General features: G+C 39.4%; 1 protein-coding gene across 7 annotated transcripts in view; it reads left to right on the top strand.

Moving 5' to 3' along the window:
• Nucleotides 1-21,488, top strand: part of ltbp3 (latent transforming growth factor beta binding protein 3) — a 96,994-nt gene that overhangs the window by 60,506 nt on the left and 15,000 nt on the right. For 3 of the 7 annotated variants that reach the window (XM_062047738.1, XM_062047745.1, XM_062047739.1), the window contains 19 exons: nt 3,970-4,248; nt 4,362-4,525; nt 4,605-4,710; nt 6,899-6,985; nt 8,313-8,429; nt 8,500-8,655; nt 9,436-9,543; nt 9,626-9,639; nt 9,717-9,786; nt 9,963-10,040; nt 16,313-16,441; nt 17,089-17,220; nt 17,296-17,424; nt 17,502-17,621; nt 19,184-19,306; nt 19,471-19,593; nt 19,701-19,820; nt 20,126-20,254; nt 21,288-21,458. In XM_062047738.1, the coding sequence (XP_061903722.1) occupies nt 3,970-4,248; nt 4,362-4,525; nt 4,605-4,710; nt 6,899-6,985; nt 8,313-8,429; nt 8,500-8,655; nt 9,436-9,543; nt 9,626-9,639; nt 9,717-9,786; nt 9,963-10,040; nt 16,313-16,441; nt 17,089-17,220; nt 17,296-17,424; nt 17,502-17,621; nt 19,184-19,306; nt 19,471-19,593; nt 19,701-19,820; nt 20,126-20,254; nt 21,288-21,458 (2,355 nt within the window). The remainder of the gene's footprint in view (nt 1-3,969; nt 4,249-4,361; nt 4,526-4,604; nt 4,711-6,898; nt 6,986-8,312; nt 8,430-8,499; nt 8,656-9,435; nt 9,544-9,625; nt 9,640-9,716; nt 9,787-9,962; nt 10,041-16,312; nt 16,442-17,088; nt 17,221-17,295; nt 17,425-17,501; nt 17,622-19,183; nt 19,307-19,470; nt 19,594-19,700; nt 19,821-20,125; nt 20,255-21,287; nt 21,459-21,488) is intronic. The other 4 variants (XM_062047741.1, XM_062047743.1, XM_062047742.1 and 1 more) reach the window with 4 other exon arrangements.

Genomic DNA, 21,488 nt, shown 5'->3' on the forward strand with positions numbered 1-21,488 from the left:
TTTACAAATATATACATCATTTACTGACCTTTTTATAATAAAATATCTGTGAATTAGTATATACAACAGTTTTGTAATATGTAATTAATTAATTAAGTTATCATTAATATACTGAGATGAAGAATATCTTATTTTCAATAAGGTTAAAAGTATTTCTCATAATTCTTCTTCTTTGTACTTTGTAAGCACTATTCATTTGAACAACCTCTTAAACTGGATCATATCAGTACAATGTTTAACTTCTTTACTTAATCCATTCCATCATTTAATTCCACATCATTTTAGCTGTTTGCAATTTTACCAAATTATCGAACTTTAATATTTTTGACTCAATAAATAAAGTGTTTGTATGTTCTCTATATCCAACATTATGTGTCAGTCTAATTAATTTTTTTTGTAACACGGTTAACGAATGTAGCGCACATTTGTAGTTATTTCCCCACATTTCTGCACAATAACTCAGATATGGTAATACTATAGTAGCGAGCAGTAGAGAATGTGAAGTGATTTGTTAAACCAAATATTGTGTGTTTTTTTCCATTTACAACAACCTATCTGGACTCGATAAGGAATCGGTTCGATAAGAGGATTCGATAATAGGCTCAAACTCGATCATTTCTTATCAAACATCATCCCTACCATATACTATACATTTTTATTAGTTACACCCAAACGATTTTTTGAAGCAACAGAGTATAAATCTAAGCTTTATTCTACTTTAATTAATTAATTTAATTGATTCATTGTTGCTGGCCTATTGTGAATGTGAATGGACTGCCCGATGTTTACATTGTATATTTGTAAATGGACAGACTGAGTGGACATACTGTACCTATATTGATGAAAAGTAGGATCATGGGAAATTGAGTTAAGTCTCTCCTCAAATATGATTATCATTTTTGTTGTATTTTCCAAATTGACTGACCAATGTATATATTTAATATGTGAATGGACAGACTGAGTTTCACATAATGTTTACATGTGAATGGACATACCTATAATGATGAAAAGGAGAATCATGGGAAATTGAGTCAGCCTCTCCTCAAATATGCGTATCATTCAAGTTGTAGTTTGCAAATTGACTTACTAATGTATACATTTGGTATGTGAATGGACAGACTGACGTTTGTATGATGTTTAAATGTTATGCACGGATGGAGGCGAACATAATATGGGTACAGTATATAAATGTACTGAATGATGCTAAAGTTGTGTGTTTGTGTGTGCGTGGATGCATGCGTTTGAATGGACAGACTAAGGTTCACATGATGTTTGTAATTGAATGGACATACCGATGTTGGTGAAAAGGAGAATCATGGTAGGTCCATATGATGTTTCACCATACTCAATTAATTAATGGCCTCTAATCGACAGTGCCTGAAACGTATACACTTAAACATATGCCTGTCCTCAAATGTGACATTTATGTTGATATTTTGTATGGGAATGGACAGACTGAAGTTCATATGATGTGTGTACTATACATGAATGGACAGCTGCAGGCGTACATTATGTGTGTGATGTTGAATTGAGCTCAGTCTGAGTGAGCGAAACAAAAATGGAAATTTCCCTTCTTCACGGGTGACAACATCAAATACTGTAGGTCCATTCACATAAACCACTCCCCCTCCTACTTAGACTTCAGAAATACTAGCCCAAAACTGCAATATAACTCCCAAACTCGCTTTGGGTTGCATTAGTGTGGCGTTGACCCAGACTGTGCGACTTTAGAATACTCCTTCTTGTTGTGCTCCCCAGTCATTCATCACTCTTCCTGATCCAGCCTCTGTGGCTTTGTGTGGGATTGTGTGTCATTGTGTAACGTTTGCAGAAAGACAGAAAAAAAGAGAGCCTCTTTGGCTTGCACGGCTACGCCTGTTATCGTCATTTTCATCCCCCGCATCTTTCCCAGTTTCCTCCTATTCCCGATTCTGATGAAAGTGAAGCCACAGTCCAACTGTGGAGCTCTAATGTCAGGGGCGGTCTGGTAAACACTATTGCGTGTGTTCTGCTTACCTACTTCCTGCCAGGGCCAAGCTCGTCCATGCTGCAAGTTGTTGCCTGCATGGAGGTTAAGCACGGTCACATTGCGTTAGCGAGGTTGCTTGTCAAACATCCAGTGCAACGGTGTTTTTAAATGAAAACATTTGGTAGGCAACAAAATGTACCAAGGAAAACTGCAGTACTTTCACTTATTGTTGTATTTATTTTAACTGTACAGATTACACAAATCCTTTAGGATTCATTATGACAACGGGAAAATACGACTTTGTAGTCACGTTGCACTTTTGCATGGCCACTTGTTTGACCATTAAATTGTGTAAATGTGAATGGACATATGGTATAGAGATTTTTCTAATGACACACGGAGGCTTACTTTATGTTTGTATGTGAATGGCAGCGGTATTTGGATTATTTATATATATATATATATATATATATATATATATATATATATATATATATATATATATATATATATATATATATATATAGGTATGTGCATGGGCATACTATTGATTGTATTGTGTGTTTATGTGAATGGACAGTCTGAGGTTTACATTATATATTTTTGTGACTGGACGTACCGATATTTGTTTTAAGTAAATATGTAAATATGTGCCTGGACCGACTGGGTTTCACATGATCGTTGTATGTAAATGGACAGACTGAGGTTGGCCTTATAGTTTTATGTGAATGAACATACCAACGCTTGTGTTGTGTTTAAATGTGTATGACCTTACTATTATTTGTATAAGGTGTTTGTGAATGGACCGACTGGGTTCACATGATGTTTGTATATGAATGGACAGACTGGGGTTCACGTGATGTTTGTATGTGAGTGTACAGACTGGGCTTCACATGATAGTTGTCTGTGAATGGAAATACTGACGTTTGCATTACAGTATGTACATATGTGCACTTTGTGCAAGGACATACAATTGTTTGTATATTGTGTATGTGAATGGACAGACTGAGGTTTACATAATAGTTTCCATGTGAATAGACATACCGATGTTTGTATTCTGTATACGGCATATGTGCATGGATATACCGGTACTATTGTTTGTAGTATGTGTGTATGTGAATGGACAGATTGAGGTTTACATGATTTCTTTTTGTGAATGGACATACCTTCGTTTGCATTGGGCATATTTGTGAATGAACATACCAATGTTTCTGTTATGGAAGTGAATATTGACACTGTGTGTGAATGTGAATGGACAGGCAGACATTTGTAAATTAATTTGACAACTGTCTAACTGATCTGTACTTAATACAAAAATATTGTTATTATTATTATTATATTTGTTTTACCCGAATGAAAATAAACCCACACAATTAATTTCGAAAGAAAGAAACAACAACGCCATCTGCTGGATCTACTTGGGTACTACCCACTAATGCAAAGTCACCAGTGATTCAGTATGCCTGAGCATGAACATTTTCAATGTGCTTGCTTGCGGTTTTTATTAAGGACCTTTATCGCGTTTGCCTTTTGTCTTTTACTCTGTAAGGATGTCCCTGCTGGGTTTAAAGTGATTCAGGCCGGTAATTTTGCCCCAACCCAGACTCGCTGGCAATCCGCCCCTAATCGCTTCCATGTGGACGCTCTCTCTCTCTCTTGTCTTTTTGTTGTTTAAATGCAATTAGTTTAGTACACGTGTGTTTGGGTCACATTGAGTACAAATTCCATGTTCTGTCTCACTTGAGACAATGGTGCATTTGTACAAAATCGAGATTTAACTTTATATAATAGCAAATGCTGGCCAAGTTTCTCTTTCCCATACATAGACTGGGAGAGGATTCCCAGATTATGACTGTTAAACACATCAATGACATCACCTGTTTCCTCTGCCTTGAGGGAAGGGTCTACTGTTTTTTTAGATTCCTTTATGCCTGTTCAATGTCTACTGAAAATGGTGACTACACATGACCAAAACGTCTCCTCTTTCTGTGTTTCCACAGTTGTGTGTCCCCTCACCTGCATGAATGGCGGCATGTGCAGCTCCAGGAAACACTGCCTGTGCCTGCCAGGTTTCACAGGCAGACTTTGCCAATTTTCTCTGCGGCACACGCAGCGGGTTCAGGCGGCGCGAGGCAACAAGCAGCCTGTCTACCCTGTTTCTTTAAAACCCGACAGCCAGAAACTTCTGGAGCAAGCGAGCGTGGGACGCACCCAGTTGACTCAGACCCACTCTGTTTTCTCCATACCGTTGGCACAGCCGGGCCACCACTCCTCTGAAGGTACCGCTCATGTGCCTGTGTTCAATCTAAAACTAGAGCTGCAGGTGTACCTAATGTTGTGGTCAATGAGTGTTAATTATAGCTCCTTTAATGCCCTCCATGTGTGTTTACAGTGCAAATAAACGTACGTGTTCACCACACACCAGACACATCTGTGGTCATCCAACCTGTCAGCCAAGCGGACAACAAGCCTCTTCAGAAGACGAGTCCGCGCCCCACGCCCACGCGACACAAGCCCAAGGGGCGATGCTTCCAGGAGACCACCCCCAAACAAGCTGTGAGTTTATAAGTCACAGAGCTGACGATGCCACGTCTCACCTCCAAGTGCTTCCTCATGTTATGTTTCATCACTGTAGTGCAACAGCACCCCGCTTCCTGTTCTGACCAATCAAGAGGATTGCTGCGGCAGCGTGGGGAACTCGTGGGGACAAAACAAGTGTTATCAGTGCCCCAAACTGCCAAGTAAGTATTGGTAAGAATACCTCTGTAATTAACTGGCGACTAGGTAGGGCCTGTCTGGTTTTATGATGCAGATACCAATTATTAGTTAGTGAGATCGGTCCGATACCAATCACATGGATTAACTAGAGATGTCTCCATTATGGGATAGGGTCTTGGGCCGATATTCACCTTTTTTTAAAAAAACAACTTTTCTACTTATAAGAAATGTAGTTTATTTGCCACAAAAGAAGTGATGGCTCCACACTGTGTATGGACATACACAGTTAGCTGCTAACCACCTCATGTCAGCTGACGGACCAAGATATAATTAAGTATCAGCCGGACAACGTTTTTTTGTAATCAACATTGAAAAACATTCATTGGCATTGGCCGTTCAAACACCTTTTTTGCGGAAATTGGCGAATACTAATGGCCGCATCTCTAGTTCAGAGTATACTCCGCCTGGGATAGGCTCCAGCTCATCCTTGACAATGAATGAATGATTATATTCAGTTTTTCAATAAAGGTCTTGAAAATATAAAGTAAGTGTGGTTTTAAGCGCAAGCCTTTTGGAGGATACTAATTGAAGTCCAGTACTTGTGGAAGTGAGAGGAAGAAAAGCTCTCACTATTTTGGTGAAGAGTTGTTTGGTGCCACCTGCTGGTTTGCACGCAATAAATCTCTCAACCCTGAACATGAGACATTTTTTCTTTGTTAATCTTTTTTTAAAATGTTGTCTTATATACGAGTCAATTTGGTAGACATTTTTCATTTTTGGCAGTTAATGAAAACACACATTTGACTATGAATGTCAGTGACGTTAAAGGTAAACTAGAATATACAGTCGCTGACATTAACCTGCACAGTCTATTCATTGTGTATCACAAAACCTGCATTTAACTCTATATTTTTCATTGTGGTAATTGTTTACCCTTCTTTATAGTACTATAGAATAGAAGCACCTCTCATGGATTGTAGTTGTATACCACTACCTATAGGGTACAGTACAGTAATAATAATAAACATTTCTCACTGAAAGTCAATCTTAATGGTTAAACTAATGTGTGTGATAACAGCTTAAAAGGTATGATAAAAGCATCCAAGAGTCCAGTAAACTACATGAATAAATACTCGGTGTATGATTGAGTTTTTTGATGTTGAGCACTATTTTCATACCCTTATGCAATATTTATATCAACCCCATCACCTAAAGTCATACTTATCTGCATCTTGTGTGTTCCTTGCAACAAATTCATCCCCGGTCGATTTACACCTTCCACAACTTAAAAAATATGGACCTAGATTAAAACTAGCTACTTGATACGTCTGTACATGAAAGTACGGGAAGAGAAAGCGGAAGCAATTACAGGAATTACACTCAGACAGTGAGACAGAGGAGGAGAATGTGGAAAATATGCCTTTTCTGCATCAGTATGTTCCTATTGGCTGCCCCGATGCAGGACTGTCATCACATCGCCAGTGAGGTTGATTTTCAACAAACTCTTGGCTCCTTACATTTTTTCCACTGGACTATTATTCCAGCTCTCAGCTCTGAGTCACACAATGCACCCCTTTGACAAAACCCAATACTGTATGTCTGGTTGGAATTTAGACTCCCATTCTGATTGCTGAACGCTTTGTTTCATCCATATCCATTTCGATTTTATATGTACACTTAAATTGACAATATCGGCTATTTTCCTCCCAATTTGTATTATCAATATTTTGGTCTTTTATAAAACCACTCTTTATGTTTTTACTGCTATGTGTTGGAAACAAATCAAACAATTTGGAATAAGAACAAGACAATTACATTGTTTTATTCACAATAAAGATGTGTTCACAGCATTGTGAGACTGGATTTACTCCACAGAAGGCCTCATAAAAATCTAAGAAGGGGAAAAAAGTCATTTGTTTAGCTGTAAAATCTGCCCAAAAATCCCTCACTAGCTTTAACAGCTGCAATTTCTCAGACAGTACTGCCAAAAATACACCTCGGCACTAAAATGAGCCTTAAAATGTAATCAGAAGCTAACTTTTTATTGCTGCAATTTGATTATTTTGGGAAATAGACTTACTTGGTTCCTTGGTGCAAAGCAATACGTTTTTTTATGCTCTGTAAGTATACAGACTAAACTGAAAGGTGCTAATTAGTCAGTTTAGAGGTGTTGATGCTAACTTATCCTTGTGTGCTTCGCTGTTTCCACAGATGCTTCAGTCAAGCAGACCATTGTAGAAGATTTTGGCTCAACCTGCCCACAAGGTTATAAACGATTCAACAGCACGCACTGTCAAGGTAACAAGCTGGATTTAGATGATTTTATGGACAAGTCATTGCTGTCAGTTCCATTGCATGCTCATTTATATGATTTGTAACTGTGGAACCTTTTAAAGTAGAACACCCCTGAGGTTGTACTGTGTGGAATTCAAATAAAAAGTTGCACGAGACTCAAACCACCGTCATGCACTACCTCACCGTCTTCTGCATAGGGATGAGTACTGAATTCGATACTTTGAAAGGTACCGACCGAAGTCAGTCTATTACCAGGTACCGAGTCACGTAAAATAAAACTGAGCTGTGTTTTGATGCCATTGGTTGCACGTGACGTTACCTTCGGTTGCAAACTAGGCATCGGCTCTAGCACTTGGCCGGGAGACAAGCTGTCAAGCAGCATTCAGTGCGGACTCAGCCCGACTGCCTCTGGGTAATGTTACAATTTTCCATGCCAAAAAAGCAATAAGATGGCGCTCAAAAGTATCGTAAGGCTCCACAGTGTTCAATATGCGTTAGTTTGATGCTAATTTACATTGCATTTGTCATAGACATGCTAAAAATCATCATTCGGTAACCAATGCTACAAACAAGATAATGCACATTACAATCAAACAGCTAGTGTGTAATACATATAAAACTAACAATGTAAACACTTTGTAGGACTCAACAAAATAAAAGACTGGCACATTAAACTTGATGGTAAAGATTACTTCCTGACTAAGGCAACACACCATAGTCCAGGGTCGTGTATAAAGAGAATAGGGCCAACTCGGTTTCAGACCATCTCCTAAATTATTGGTCAAAAGTCACTCACGTGACCACCAACTTTGAGCTGGCCACAGCTGGAGCTATGGGTGTACTGCACTTCCTCGTTCAACATCTCTTTTAATTGTCGTGTTTATGCAATTCTTATAATTGTGTCTGTCCTTGAATGGTTGTTTAAAGTGAATATGATGGCTGCTTGATGGATGAATGGTTAGAATGTTGGCCTCACAGTCAGGAGATCGAGGGTTCAAATATTTTTGGGGGTTATTCCGGTGTGGAGTTTGCATGTTAAGCTTCCTCCCACATTCCAAAAACATGCATTTGACCGCTTTGTGAAATCAATGCACCCAGGAAGAAAGTTCCGGTAATGCTTAAAATGAGAAAATACTGTGATTATTACATGATTTGATTATTTGTATTTCATTATTTCCTATGGAAAATCCCAACCAATCAGAGGCATAAAGGTTTCACTGTACTGCACTCTACTGTGCCTACTGAATCCACAGTTTCAATAGACTGACTACAAAACACACCCTACATTGTTTCAAAATAACCTTTCCATGTTTTTGCCCGCCCGCTACAGACATCAATGAGTGCTCCATGCAGGGTATCTGTCAGAATGGAGACTGTTTGAACACACTGGGAAGCTTCAAATGTTCCTGCAAGGCTGGCTTTGTCCTGGAGAGGAATCGATGCGTCGGTGAGTGGACATTACTGATAGAACATTCTGAAATTGGTCCTGGGAGTGAAAGTGTTGTGTTCTTTGTCAGAGTCTCCAGCCGAGTCGGCCCAATGCTTCTTGATGGCGTCCGATGTCAGAGGGTGCGAGCATGCCCTGCCCACTCACCTCACCAAGGAGATGTGCTGCTGCACTGTGGGCAAAGCTTGGGGGCGTAACTGCGAACGGTGTCCACAGGAGGGTACAGGTCTGTAATATACAGTACATTATACAGAATATGTACACATAACGTGTTTATGATGCCATTTTGTTGTAGGGTACAACTGTACTGCATCATACTCGGAACATTTACCTTACCGCATTTAGCCACATGTGAGGTGCAACATATTGTAAACGCCTCTTCATGTGCAACTGCAAACTAATAAAGCTATTCTCAATAGTGTAGACTTTTTGTATATTTTCTCATTATGTTCTTTATAATAATAATAATAATGGATTAGATTTATATAGCGCTTTTCTAGACACTCAAAGCGCTTCACAGAGAAGTGAGAACCCATCATTCATATTTACAACTCATTCATTCATCATTCATTCTCCGGTGTGAGCGGCACCGGGGGCAAGGGTGAAGTGTCCTGCCCAAGGACACAACGGCAGCGATTTTGGATGGTAAGAGGCGGGGAGCGAACCTGCAACCCTCAGGTTTCTGGCACGGTTGCTCTACCCACTACGCCATACCGCCCCACATATATATATATATATATGTTGTGGGCAATTGTGGAAACAGAAAGCTGTAACTAATTAATGATTCAGTTAGTTCAGTTATTTTAAGAGCAGATTAATAATTAATAGTGCATGTTGACACGTTGCTTTTTTTTTTTACATAATATCATACAGAAATTGTGACTTATTGGTTTGTATTTTTTTGTGAATCAATGGATCTTGTTCATTTCTTGCTGCATTTCATTTGCATAATGTTAAGATTGTAACATATAAATCACCAATACATTTCTCTCTATGTGACACACAGTTGCCTTTAGTAAGATCTGCCCTGCGGGCAAAGGCTGTGTTCTCCAAAATATAACAGAAACTGTGGCCATCCCTCCTTTGCCTTTCCCCTGGAAGCCAGACAAAGAAGGTGACTACCCCACTGCACTTTGTCAGCAATCTCATTGCAAACTCTCAATGATAAAATGTACTTTTCCTCCCTCTCCTTCCAGAAACAAAGCGGCCGGTAAGATTATTCCTGCTTTTATAATGTGACTTGGGCTTAGAGCAAATTTACAATTTCTGATGGTCTTTTTAAACCAGCAGAGGCCACCAGAGACAACAACCGCTGTGCAGCAGGCTCCAACCAGTTCCCAAAGTCCTCGTGTTCCTGGTAAATTGCTCAGTTTTACATACTCAAAACATATTCATCTAATGTCTCCATGCAGATACAGTATGTATGTAAATTGCACTATGGCCTTGGACAAATCTCAGCACAAATCAAAGTGTATTCAATGTTGTTACTTCAATGAAAGTACAGTACATTTCTACTTTTTTTGGGGTCTGCAGTTGTCAAACCCACCCCTCCCACCATCATCAGAATGACCCATGGCAATGACCCCTTAGAGACCCAAACGAAAGTTTCACGTGAGTTCCCTGCAAACCTCTCCACCATCCTTTAAGGGACTTAAATGTAGTCTTTAAATGTAAAAATATAGAATTGGGTTAAGCCCTCATAAATGTCAAGCTAACTGTTCTTACAGTATGTATTACCTTATTTCCTCTAATAGTGGGCCCTACTTGATTGGATGCTATTAGTCGCCAGGTGCATTATAATTCCAAGACCATTTTCCTTTATTTAAAAAATACTAGTAACTTTAGTTGGAGTTAACGGATAGCCCGGAAATACTCCAAGTGCAACCGGGCGGGACTTTTGCGGCCCGCAGTTTTTTTAATCAACCTACATTTTAAAAGTACAAGAAAACTAAGAAAAACAACAGCAAGAGTTTAGAAATTACAGCAAAACGGTGTAATGCAATGGGAAAAGTTGAAATGCTAATACAGTAGTACCTCAACTTAAGAGTAAGCAATTAAGATTGGTTCTGTGACATAGCTCTTGATTCAAAACACACAAATCAGCATTGCTCATTGAAATGAATTAAAATCAAATTAATAGGTGCTTGGTCCCCAAAACAGCACAACTTTAAAATGCTTTAAAAAAAACAAAAAACTTTTACATAAGAAATATTGTACGTAAAGAACTCAATAGAATGTACTACAAACAACTACTGTAGTTTTATGAAGTAATTTAATAATACTGTACAGCATTTACCTTAGAAAGCGGATTTGTATGTTATCTCCTTCCAGATGCTTCTCTGTCAAACACACCATCAATTCAACAGAGAGCTTCTCCATTTTTTTATGAATACATGTCTGCAGTTTAGATAATATTTTAAAAGTCTTGGCTGGCGTTAAACTCATTCTGACTCATGGTGCAGACTAGCAGTGATACACTCCAACTGCTTTGTCATGTCTGCTACATGTTTTTAATGATTTATTTCTTTAATTCAAGGATTGTCATCCACTTTTTCTTCTCAGCACTGTCCTTCACACTCACTTTTTTCCTTCCCGTGGTTGGAAAACAAAGTTATGTCCTTTTCTAGCTGTAAGCTTGCAAGTAAAACCGGATGATTTGGTCGGATCTTATAGGGGTTCACTTTGTTTACTACCCCACCAAAACGGCGGGGATGCTTGTAATTTTTGCTTATGTAACTAAGTGCCAGTCAGGCTGGCTGGACCATGTGTACCTTGGTAAACCTCACTCCCTGACAACTTCAAAAGAGTGTGCTGGCCGCTCGGGCTTTTAGCCTAGTGGCTAGCACACTTACTGTACCTCTCAATCGGGCGACGTGGGTTCGCGACCTGCTCGCAGTGGTGGCAGTAGGGGAAGATCAATACACAACGCAGAGCCGCTACACATACAGCAAAACAATTAGTCGAGAGATAGGTTTTATTTCAAAACACTAACCTATACTAATAATTAGGGCTGTGAATCTTTGGGTGTCCCACGATTCGATTCAATATCGATTCTTGGGGTCAGGATTCGATTCAAAATCGATTTTTTTTTTCAATTCAACACGATTCTCGATTCAAAAACGATTTTTTTTCCCGATTCAGAACGATTCTCTATTCATTTAATACATAGAATTTCAGCAGGATCTACCCGAGTCTGCTGACATGCAAGCAGAGTAGTAGATTTTTGTAAAAAGCTTTTATAATTGTAAAGGACAATGTTTTATCAACTGATTGCAATAATGTAAATTTGTTTTAACTATTAAATGAACCAAAAATATGACTTATTTTATCTTTGTGAAAATATTGGACACAATGTGTTGTCAAGCTTATGAGATGCGATGCAAGTGTAAGCCACTGTGACACTATTGTTGTTTTTTTTATTTTTATAAATGTCTAATGATAATGTCAATGAGGGACGTTTAATCACTGCTATGTTGAAATTGTAACTAATATTGATACTGTTGTTAAAAATATTCATTTTTGTTTCACTACTTTTGGTTTGTTCTGTGTCGTGTTTGTGTCTCCTCTCAATTGCTCTGTTTATTGCAGTTCTGAGTGTTGCTGGGTCGGGTTTGGTTTTGGAATTGGATTGCATTGTTATGGTATTGCTGTGTATTGTTTTGTTGGTTTGATTAATTTAAAAAAAAATAAAAATATTTTTTTTATTTTTTTTAAAATAAATTTAAAAAAAAATTAAAAAAATAGATTTTTTAAAAATGAGAATCGATTCTGAATCGCACACCGTGAGAATCGCGATTCGAATTCAAATCGATTTTTTCCAACACCCCTACTAATAATGCTAATAATAATAATGTGTTTAATAAATTTGTATGACATGAATAAGTGTAAATGTAATCAATTTCTCTTTGGCACACCTTGTTTTCAAACTCAAGCATCAAAACAAAAGCAAAGTGGATCTTTTTATGAAATATTATCCCTAATGACCCTAACGACCAGAAACAGGAACAGACTCAGCGCAACAGCACCCCCGGCCACTATATGAGGAAATATGATACATTTAATTTGTATTAGCAAGCAAATGTGTAATTTTGTCTGCTCTAGGTTTAAAGGTATTTGAACACGTTTTCAAATACATTTCATATTGTTACGTTTCATAGAAGAAAAGTGTTGCCTGATCATTGCAAACTTGTGCAGCATGTTGCCAAACAAATTCTTCTTTAGTCTTTTTTGCTTTCTATGCTTTATTTGTCCCACGTGTGCTCTTGTTGCTGCTATAGTAGGAAACTCACAGAGGGAGTTTAAACATTGAACATACAGTATAAACTCACTGGTTGATTTTAATGGCTTCTACGAGCATGACAGCTCAATAACGATCAGTAAAAAATATGTTTTATGGCAAGTGTATCGTCATTATGAAGCTGCACATTAATCAAACTGTCCTCCCAGAGTACTAACAAAGTGTACCCCATAAGGCGCCCAGTGAGTTTACAGTTAAACCTAAAGTTATATTTATATATAGCCTGGCTTGATGTTGAGTAAAGAGAATTTGTTGGTGATGAATGGGTTGTCCTATCTAGGTTTGAGCGCAAATGGATCAAGAAGCAAAAGCTCTACCATAATCTGATCGATTCAATTCTCTGGATGAATGTCAATATTCACAGGGAAAAATTTTTTTTTTTTTTTTTAATGCCGCTGCGCCTCCCCTGAAGTCTTCTGGCGTCTCTCCCAGGGGAGGACTGCCTCAGATTTTGAAAACGTATTCTCTAGGTTACACTATTAAGGCGCTATTCTACAGTTTGCGCTTACGTGGTTTTTTTTATGCGCTTGAAGCTATGCACGTTTCTCTTATCCCTATTCTCCCACTCCGAATAAGTGCTTAAGTCCTGAATTAAGGGCAAGCTCATTACTAATGAGGTGATCTTCTGGCATGACACCTTTTTTTCTTTGTTGTGTGAAAATCATTGAACATGGAATTTTACTAACATTTGTGAATATCATTAAAATCCATGAAAAATGTAACAGTTTAAATTTTAAAAGGCTGAATCCATGCAGGCCGTGCTATATATTGTGTGTGTCCAACGTTAGACATCAACGTTGTCTCAATTTACTAATACAACTATTTTGCAACGTTGTTTAGAAGTCCGTTTTAAAAATCATATATGTATCATCCTTGTGTCTGCTGGGATTATTGTTACTTAAGTGTTTAGATATTTGTATTTTGTCATGTGTGTTGTGTATTCATGTTAGCATGTAAGCTACTTAGCGATTAGCTTGCGTCTGCAGGAGATCAGCAGTATCACCGGTCTTTGAGTTTATTTAAGTGCGGTTATTAATCACGATTTCACAATCATTTTCATTTTAAACGGTAATACTAACTGCCGGGGTTTTTACAGCGGTTTATCATTAATACCAGTAATTGTTGTATTCCTAATCACTGTCCAGCCGAAATCGTTGTATGCATTGAACGACCCAGGATGTCCAAATGCTATACTCTGCTGTCTTGCGCTGTACGTCCTTCATTTCTTCCACTTGCGCAGAAACAAAGCAGGTAAATGATCTGCATTTTCACTTTTGAATGTTAATTCAGAGTGGTACTATGTTCCTGTTGTCCTGTTTCCATGTGTATCAGTTGAAACAATTAGAAAATATTTGATAGTTTTCTGGAAGTTTTCTTTAGTCATTTTACTATGTGTGGTGTACACTGCATCCAAACTTCAAGTGCAATATAATGTTTCACCTTTTAGGGGTGCTGGACTTATTGCGGCCTCAGAAGCAGGAGGAGCGAAAGTACTCAAGTCGATGGGAGAATACGCGGAAGGCCAGATTTAACAGGGTGTAAATGTTCTGTTTTTGCATTGCGCATTATTATGGTACTTACGGTTCAGCCACTCTTTTAGTGTATTTACGGTACCTCCCTGCATGCATTGCTCTATGCGCGGGCTCCTGCAGTCAGTCTATTATGTGAACGGCAGTGGCCAGTTTGTTATGGTGTTCCCTGAATTTAAACTCAGTAAAATATACTTATACAAAGAAGAAGGTTGTCGTCATTGAATTATCACAGGGAACGCCCACGTTTAAAGGTAGCTCCAACCATCTTGGCTGAAGGCGCGCAGCCAGAATCCACACTATTGCACAGCGTTTTCGGCTTAAAGGGCAAATTGACTTTTTTGGGGAATTTTGCCTATTGTTCACAATCATTGTGAGAGACAAGAAGACAAAAGGTTTTAGTTTTTTGCGTTTTCTAACATATAAAAATCAGCTTGTTTTAGGTGGCCAGCAATGTAGATAATGGGAGCAATCAATTCTACCTCTAAATCACTTTAAAAATGCATTCAAAAACTGTCAACGATACTTAATTTACGTTCCGTAATATGTATAATAACCTAGCTGTAGCGACACTGTTATTGTAAGAGCAAACACTGAGGAACTCTATCGTAGTAACACATTGGCATGCTTTGGTATTAGCCGTAAAAGCTAGCTACGGCAAGAGATAAGCTTGCTTCTACGTCAACACGAAACACGTTTGAGTTTGTAATGCACTACACTGTGATACGACACCAATTTGTACTGACTGAAAAACATGAACAATCATATTACTGTATCTGTAAAGTATTAGCCCACATTTCATGTTTTGTTTGTACACAGCTAGCCAGACAGTGTATGTACTATAGTTGTACTAACACACATGACGTGCTGCATGTATCATTATCGATATTAAAGTGACTCACTCGATGGACAGTTTGTCTGGTCCAGCTGGCCAGGTACGTTTCCTGTTGATTTTGGGTAAGCAATCCATTTATGTCAAAATAGCCTGCTCTGAGTTCCATATTTATAGCGTCAAATTCGCTTTCATCCCCCTCTCCTGGCTTCAGTCTGCTCCAACGTCTCACTCTTCCTTTGTGCTCGCTTCTATGGGGACGGCCTGGCGCGGTTGGGAGAGTGGCCATGCCAGCAACCTGAGGGTTCCTGGTTCGATCCCCACCTTCTACCAACCTTGTCACATCCGTTGTGTCCTTGGGTCACTTCACCCTTGCTCCTGATGGGTCGCAGTTAGCGCCTTGCATGGCAGCTCCCGCCATCAGTGCGTGAATGGGTGAATGCGGAAATAGTGTCAAAGCGCTTTGAGTACCTTTAAGGTAGAAAAGCGCTATACAAGTATAACCCATTTACCATTCTATAAGTAGCAGTATATTTAGCTTCAAAAGTATAATGTTGTAAATCCTAATTTGTCCAGAAATAGTCGTCTTTTGTTGTCTGTTACCAAGTCTGCCATGATTAGAACACACACGTGTGTGTAATTCCGGAAGTAGGAACACACATGTGGCCAGAAGTCAGACGTTTGCTGCTATGGAAACAGAAATCAATGCGGGAAATGATTAAAATGATCAAAATACGATAAATATTGAACATATTACATATTGTTATGAAGGTGTCTGTTACTACATTATATATAGACTTGCAGTGTGTATATAAACCTTGCTGGAGCGTTTTAAAGTTATTTTAGAGGGCTTTGAAGGCTACGACGACGACGACCATTAGCCGCATCTTTCAAGCGTTTTTTATCATCGTTAAAATCGTTAAAAAAAGACGTGTGTTCTTGTCTCATAATGATTGTAAAAGATTGGCAAAATTCCCCAAAAAGTATAGTTCCACTTTAAGGCCATAAGTCACCAGAATCCTTTAAAACGGTTCAATAAGATAAGTGAAATAAATGTGAAAAAATCTTAGCCTTTTGCCACTTTCCTGCTAAAAGACACTCACTCACCAAGTAAAACAACTGCTTCAACTCAACACATTTGGTCCAGGCTATAAATAGTTTTGGGCTTAACTGTAAGTGTATCTGCCATTAGACGCTAGTAGAATGTTGTGTTCCCTCCCTGAAGCAGAGACAGATGAATGTAGGCTAAGCAGGAACATTTGTGGTCATGGAGAATGTGAGAACACCGTGAACGGCCACATCTGTCACTGTCACCCCGGCTACCGTCTCAACCCGCAGAGGAACATCTGTGAGGGTAAGAGACCCCGGTTGCTAGAGCGAGGATGTGCACACCTAAAAAATATTTTAGGGTGGAATAGTAGTGCCAGGACACGTGCATGCATGCCTTTTGCATCCTGTTACTGTTTTATTCAAGCTGCATTTTCCCATCACATTTGGTAGCTGATTAATGTGTGTTACAGTAGGGAAGGGATTCATATGGCTCCATTCCTAGGTGGAACTCACGTAAGAGGAAGGTGGGGGGGTTACTCATTTTGCAATGCAGTTTGCTGAAAATGATGGGAAGCGCCACTCTACATAACAACTGACGCTGCAGTCAAAGTTGGAACTGTGACGAAACACATTTGAAGATATTCATCACTCGGCTACTCTATTTATCCACCTCTCACCCTCCCGGTTTGTCACCTTTCATGTGTAAGGTAAACCGCGACAAATGGGGCCCCATGAATCCCTTTCCTACTGTACATAACATGCACCGCACAGTCTCATCAGATCTAATACAACAACAGTGTTGCCTAAAAAGATAATGCTCAGTGCTATGTTTCTTATTTCAGCAACTGCAATACAATTGTACATTATTAATGCATCACAATAATAAACAGGATACAGGATCAATATATTTTACATACTGTCTTAAGTTTTGATGATTTATTTCCTTTCCAGATGATAATGAATGTGAGTCGGAGCCTTGCGGTCAAGGCAGAGGCCTTTGCGTGAACACCGAGGGCGGCTACAAATGTCACTGTCGCCAAGGTTATAAACACATGGTGCAGCATGGGAGGCTTAAGTGCGTCGGTAAGTCCGGCTGATGACTCAATTTTTTGGGGGAGTCAAATCATGCATTTACGATGTGTCTTGTCCGTTTTGCAGATGTGAATGAGTGCTCCAAGCACGACATATGCGGCGCTGGAGGCCAGTGTGTCAACTTGCCAGGTTCTTATAAATGTGACTGTCACAGTGGCTTTAGGAGCAAGTCACACCGTCACCCAGTTTGTGAAGGTAAAACCACTCTAAACACAGCAAAACATTCAACATGTACGCCGGTCTTAACATTTTGGGGAATGGACTTCTTTTAGATATAAATGAGTGTTTGAGTCCAGACACTTGTCCGAATGAGCAATGTGAGAACACGCCGGGCTCCTTTGAGTGTGTTCCCTGTTTGCCTGGTCATGAGGTCCGCGCTGGAATCTGCTACGGTAAGTAGAGACTGCATTGAATAAACACCATGTTAACCGGAATATTAGACACCCTGAAAATAGGATGACTACTTTTCAATTTATAGAAAACTATTTTTTTTTAACACAATTAGCAAGTGGTACAAAATTACAATATTAAAGTATATCATATTTCTAAGCTGCTTGACAATTTAATGGCTCAGAGATCAACATTATCTTAATATTAGCATCGTAACTTCTCAGCGATTGTTTGGTAACTTGCACAAACTTTGATATACTTTTGTCCAGCGGGACTCTGTGTCAAGGATGCATCTTTCCAAGTCACTGGTGTGTGTGAGTGACTGGGAGAAAATCTTTGAAAAATAGAAAAAAAAAATTCCCCAGCAGGTCTTTAGTGTAATGGAATAATCTCTCCAGGTCACTTGTGTGTGTATGTGTGCGTGCGAACTGAAAAAAAGCTATGAAAAACAAAAGCAATTTTTTTCCCCCAGTAGGTCTTTTGTGTAAAGGTTTAATGTCTCCAAGTCACTTGAGTGAGTGAGTGTGAGTGAGTGAACGGAAGAAGAGCTCATTTTTCAAGCAGGTTTTAGTGTCATGAGTGCCTCTCTCCAGGTCACTAATGTCTGTTTTTGTGAAAAAGAAAAGCTATCTTGTTCCCCAGCAGGTTTTTGTGTAATAGACTAATCTCTCCAGGTCACTTGTGGGTCTGTGTGTGTGCATGCTAATGTGTTTGTAAGAGAGCAAATAAAGGAAAAGCTCTAAAAAAGAAAATCCCTTTCGTCCCCCAACATGTTTTTTGTGTAATGGATTAATCTCTCCAGGTCGACTGTGTATGTGTGCAAGTGAGTGAACGGAAGAAAATCTCTGAAAAATTAAAAGCTCCTTTTTTGCAGTGGGTCTTAGTGCCATGGGTGCACCTCTCCAGGTCACTGCTGTCTGTGTATGTGAGTGACCGTAAGAAAGGCTCTGAAAAACGTTTTTTTTTTCCCAAGCTAATCGCTGTGTCATGGATGCATCTTTCCAAGTCACTGGCACATGGAAGAAAAGCTTTAAAATTATTATTTCTTTCCCCCAGAAGGTCTCTTGCGTAATTAATTAATTTCTCCAGGTCACTTGTGTGTGTGCGAGTGAATGAACGAAAGAAAATCTCTTTATTTTTTTAAGCGGGTGTTGGTGTAATTAGTTTATCTCTCCAGGTCACTGTGCGTGTCTGTGCGTGTGTATGTCTGTGTGTGCGTGTGTATGTGTGTATGCGCGACTGGAAAAAAGCCTTGATAAAGAAACACTTTTTTCCAGCAGATATTTTTGTCATGGATGCATCTGTCAAGGTCGTTTGTACATACACATGGTTGTGAGTGACTGAAAGAACAGCTCTGACTCGCTTGGGTAGGAGTTGTTTGATTGCACGTGCTCTGCCAAGCCACAGACTCATTTATATATTTGATTTATTATTCAATTCAAAACATTCTTGTAATACCCGCATAGAGGCATTACGTTTCTATGTGATGATCTCGCATCCACTCGGAGTTCAGAAAATAACCAGACATAAATTAACAACAAATCTTTATGTGTTTTTCCACCAGACATAAACGAGTGCCAAAAACCTGGTATCTGTTCTAACGGCAGATGTGAGAACCTTTCTGGAACGTACCGCTGCTTATGTAATGAGGGATTCCTACCATCTGTTGACAGCAAGGGCTGCAGTGGTTAGTAAATTGATGAGTGGAACGCAACACACACAGGTTGCCATAGTGACATATGTCTACTTCATATTTTGCAGCACAGCATTTTTTTTTTCTTGAACACGTTCTAGTTTTGTTTCATTAATAATGCTATCAAAATAATTGTACCTGACTTTTGCGGTGCGCAGACATCGACGAGTGTGAGGATGTCAGACTCTGTGCGTACGGTCACTGCATCAATACTGAGGGATCCTTCCAGTGTCAGTGCTACCCGGGTTACCAGCGCACGCAGGAAGGCAGTCACTGTGAAGGCATGAATTATTCACCTCTACTTTATAGTTCGCATAAAAGTCAATCATTTACTTCGGCCATCTCCATTTCTAGCAACTTGCATTATGTCCCATTGTTGTCCCTCCAGATATCAATGAATGCGAAAGGCCATCAAACTGTCAAAGGGGACGATGTATCAACAATATGGGCTCGTACAGCTGCGAGTGCCAGAAGGGTCACACTCTGATTGGAGGCCGGCGCTGCCAAGGTCGATCGTCTTAAATCCTAAGTGACCTGCGTGATGCTTCCCAGTTTATTGCTAATGATTATTCATTAATAGAACCTAGGATTGTAATGCAGTGTAAAGCTTTGTTTCTCTATAGGAAAGAGCATTTCCTCTTGTGTTGCATAACTATTATTTGTCATTGAGGTCTATATTTAAATTGTCTGAGCAAATACAACAATAACCCAATGTTTTCCTACTGTAATCTGCAAAAAAAAACATTCTTTATCAACTCAGATGGTGTTTGGACAGGAATCACAAACTGAGATCTGGTGTTGTTTCCCTTTCAGACATAGACGAATGTGCCGCCGACAGAGGTCTTTGCCAGCCGTATGGCTCCTGTGAGAACAGGCCGGGCTCGTATGTGTGTGTCTGCAATCACGGCTATGTCCTCTCGGATGACAAACACAGCTGCGAGGGTAAGCTTCCGCTTATTCCCCACAGCATTTCTTAAGGCCCGCGTTCATCCCGGAGCTTTAACCAGACCGGGACATCAGATTCCTCCCTATCCCAGACTCGGATCAAACCAAATCTGTAGGCTTGTATACGTTTAAAGCACTGAAAATAGCAATTCCCCAAAGAAATTGTGTGTGAATCAAGGCTGCAAAAAATGTGAATCATTATTTCTTTAGCTTAGAATTCAGAATGTGATTCTTTGGACCATTTTTTTTTTCACACGCACAATTTTTTACGATATAAATTATATACATTTGGCCGACAATAGAGCTTTTAATAATACCCAAATTTGTTAAGTCGCAGACTCAAAGTCAAACCAGGGGTGTCCAAACTTTTTGACTGGGGGGCTTTGGGCTTAAACAATTTGTCCGAGTGCCGAAAGAAAACTTGTGAGTTTGGACTCTTAATCACACATGAAGTTAGAAGGGGATACATTTTATCTTAGCATGTTCATATGCGCCTAGAAAATGTGTCCCAAGTACTCATAAGTACAACACAAAATTTACACATTGTCAAATCCATTTATTTGGGTAAAATATCACAGGTTACATTACCAACAACATCTTTGACAATCAAGACATGACATCCAGTGGACACATTTAGGACAACAGTTTCGTTCATTCAAAAAGTTCAGCTCATTTTTATACTTAGCAAACGCATCTCACAGGCCGGGTAAAACCGGATCAGCTGTACATTTGACACCCCTGATATACAGTTTACAGGACAGTGGGAATAGCAGCACCGCACACAGCGTAAACAGATAACAGAACAAGTAGGAGGAAAACAATAGATGCATAATAATGATGAATAAATTATGCCTGAATGTGAATTGAGATGTTCAGCTCAAGTGTGAAATGCAAGGAAATGTCAATGCTGACGCAGGAAAGGAATTAAACTTTGCGTTTATAACACAGCCTAGCATACCAATATATTACATTACGTGTAACCGTGTTGTTCGAAGTCTAGTCATGTGATTGCCTATATTTGGTCTTCCAGCAGTTGAAATGCTAATGGATGAGAAGAAGGAGTGCTACCTGAACTTAGATGACACCGTGTTCTGCGACAGCGTCCTGGCCACCAACGTCACCAAGCAGGAGTGCTGCTGCTCCATTGGGGTGGGGTGGGGGGACCACTGTGAGATCTACCCATGCCCCGTTTCTCACTCAGGTACAACCAAAGAATGTTTGACAGCTACTG

Source organism: Entelurus aequoreus, linkage group LG05 (assembly GCF_033978785.1).
Source record: "Entelurus aequoreus isolate RoL-2023_Sb linkage group LG05, RoL_Eaeq_v1.1, whole genome shotgun sequence".
Taxonomy (NCBI): Eukaryota; Metazoa; Chordata; class Actinopteri; order Syngnathiformes; family Syngnathidae; genus Entelurus; species Entelurus aequoreus.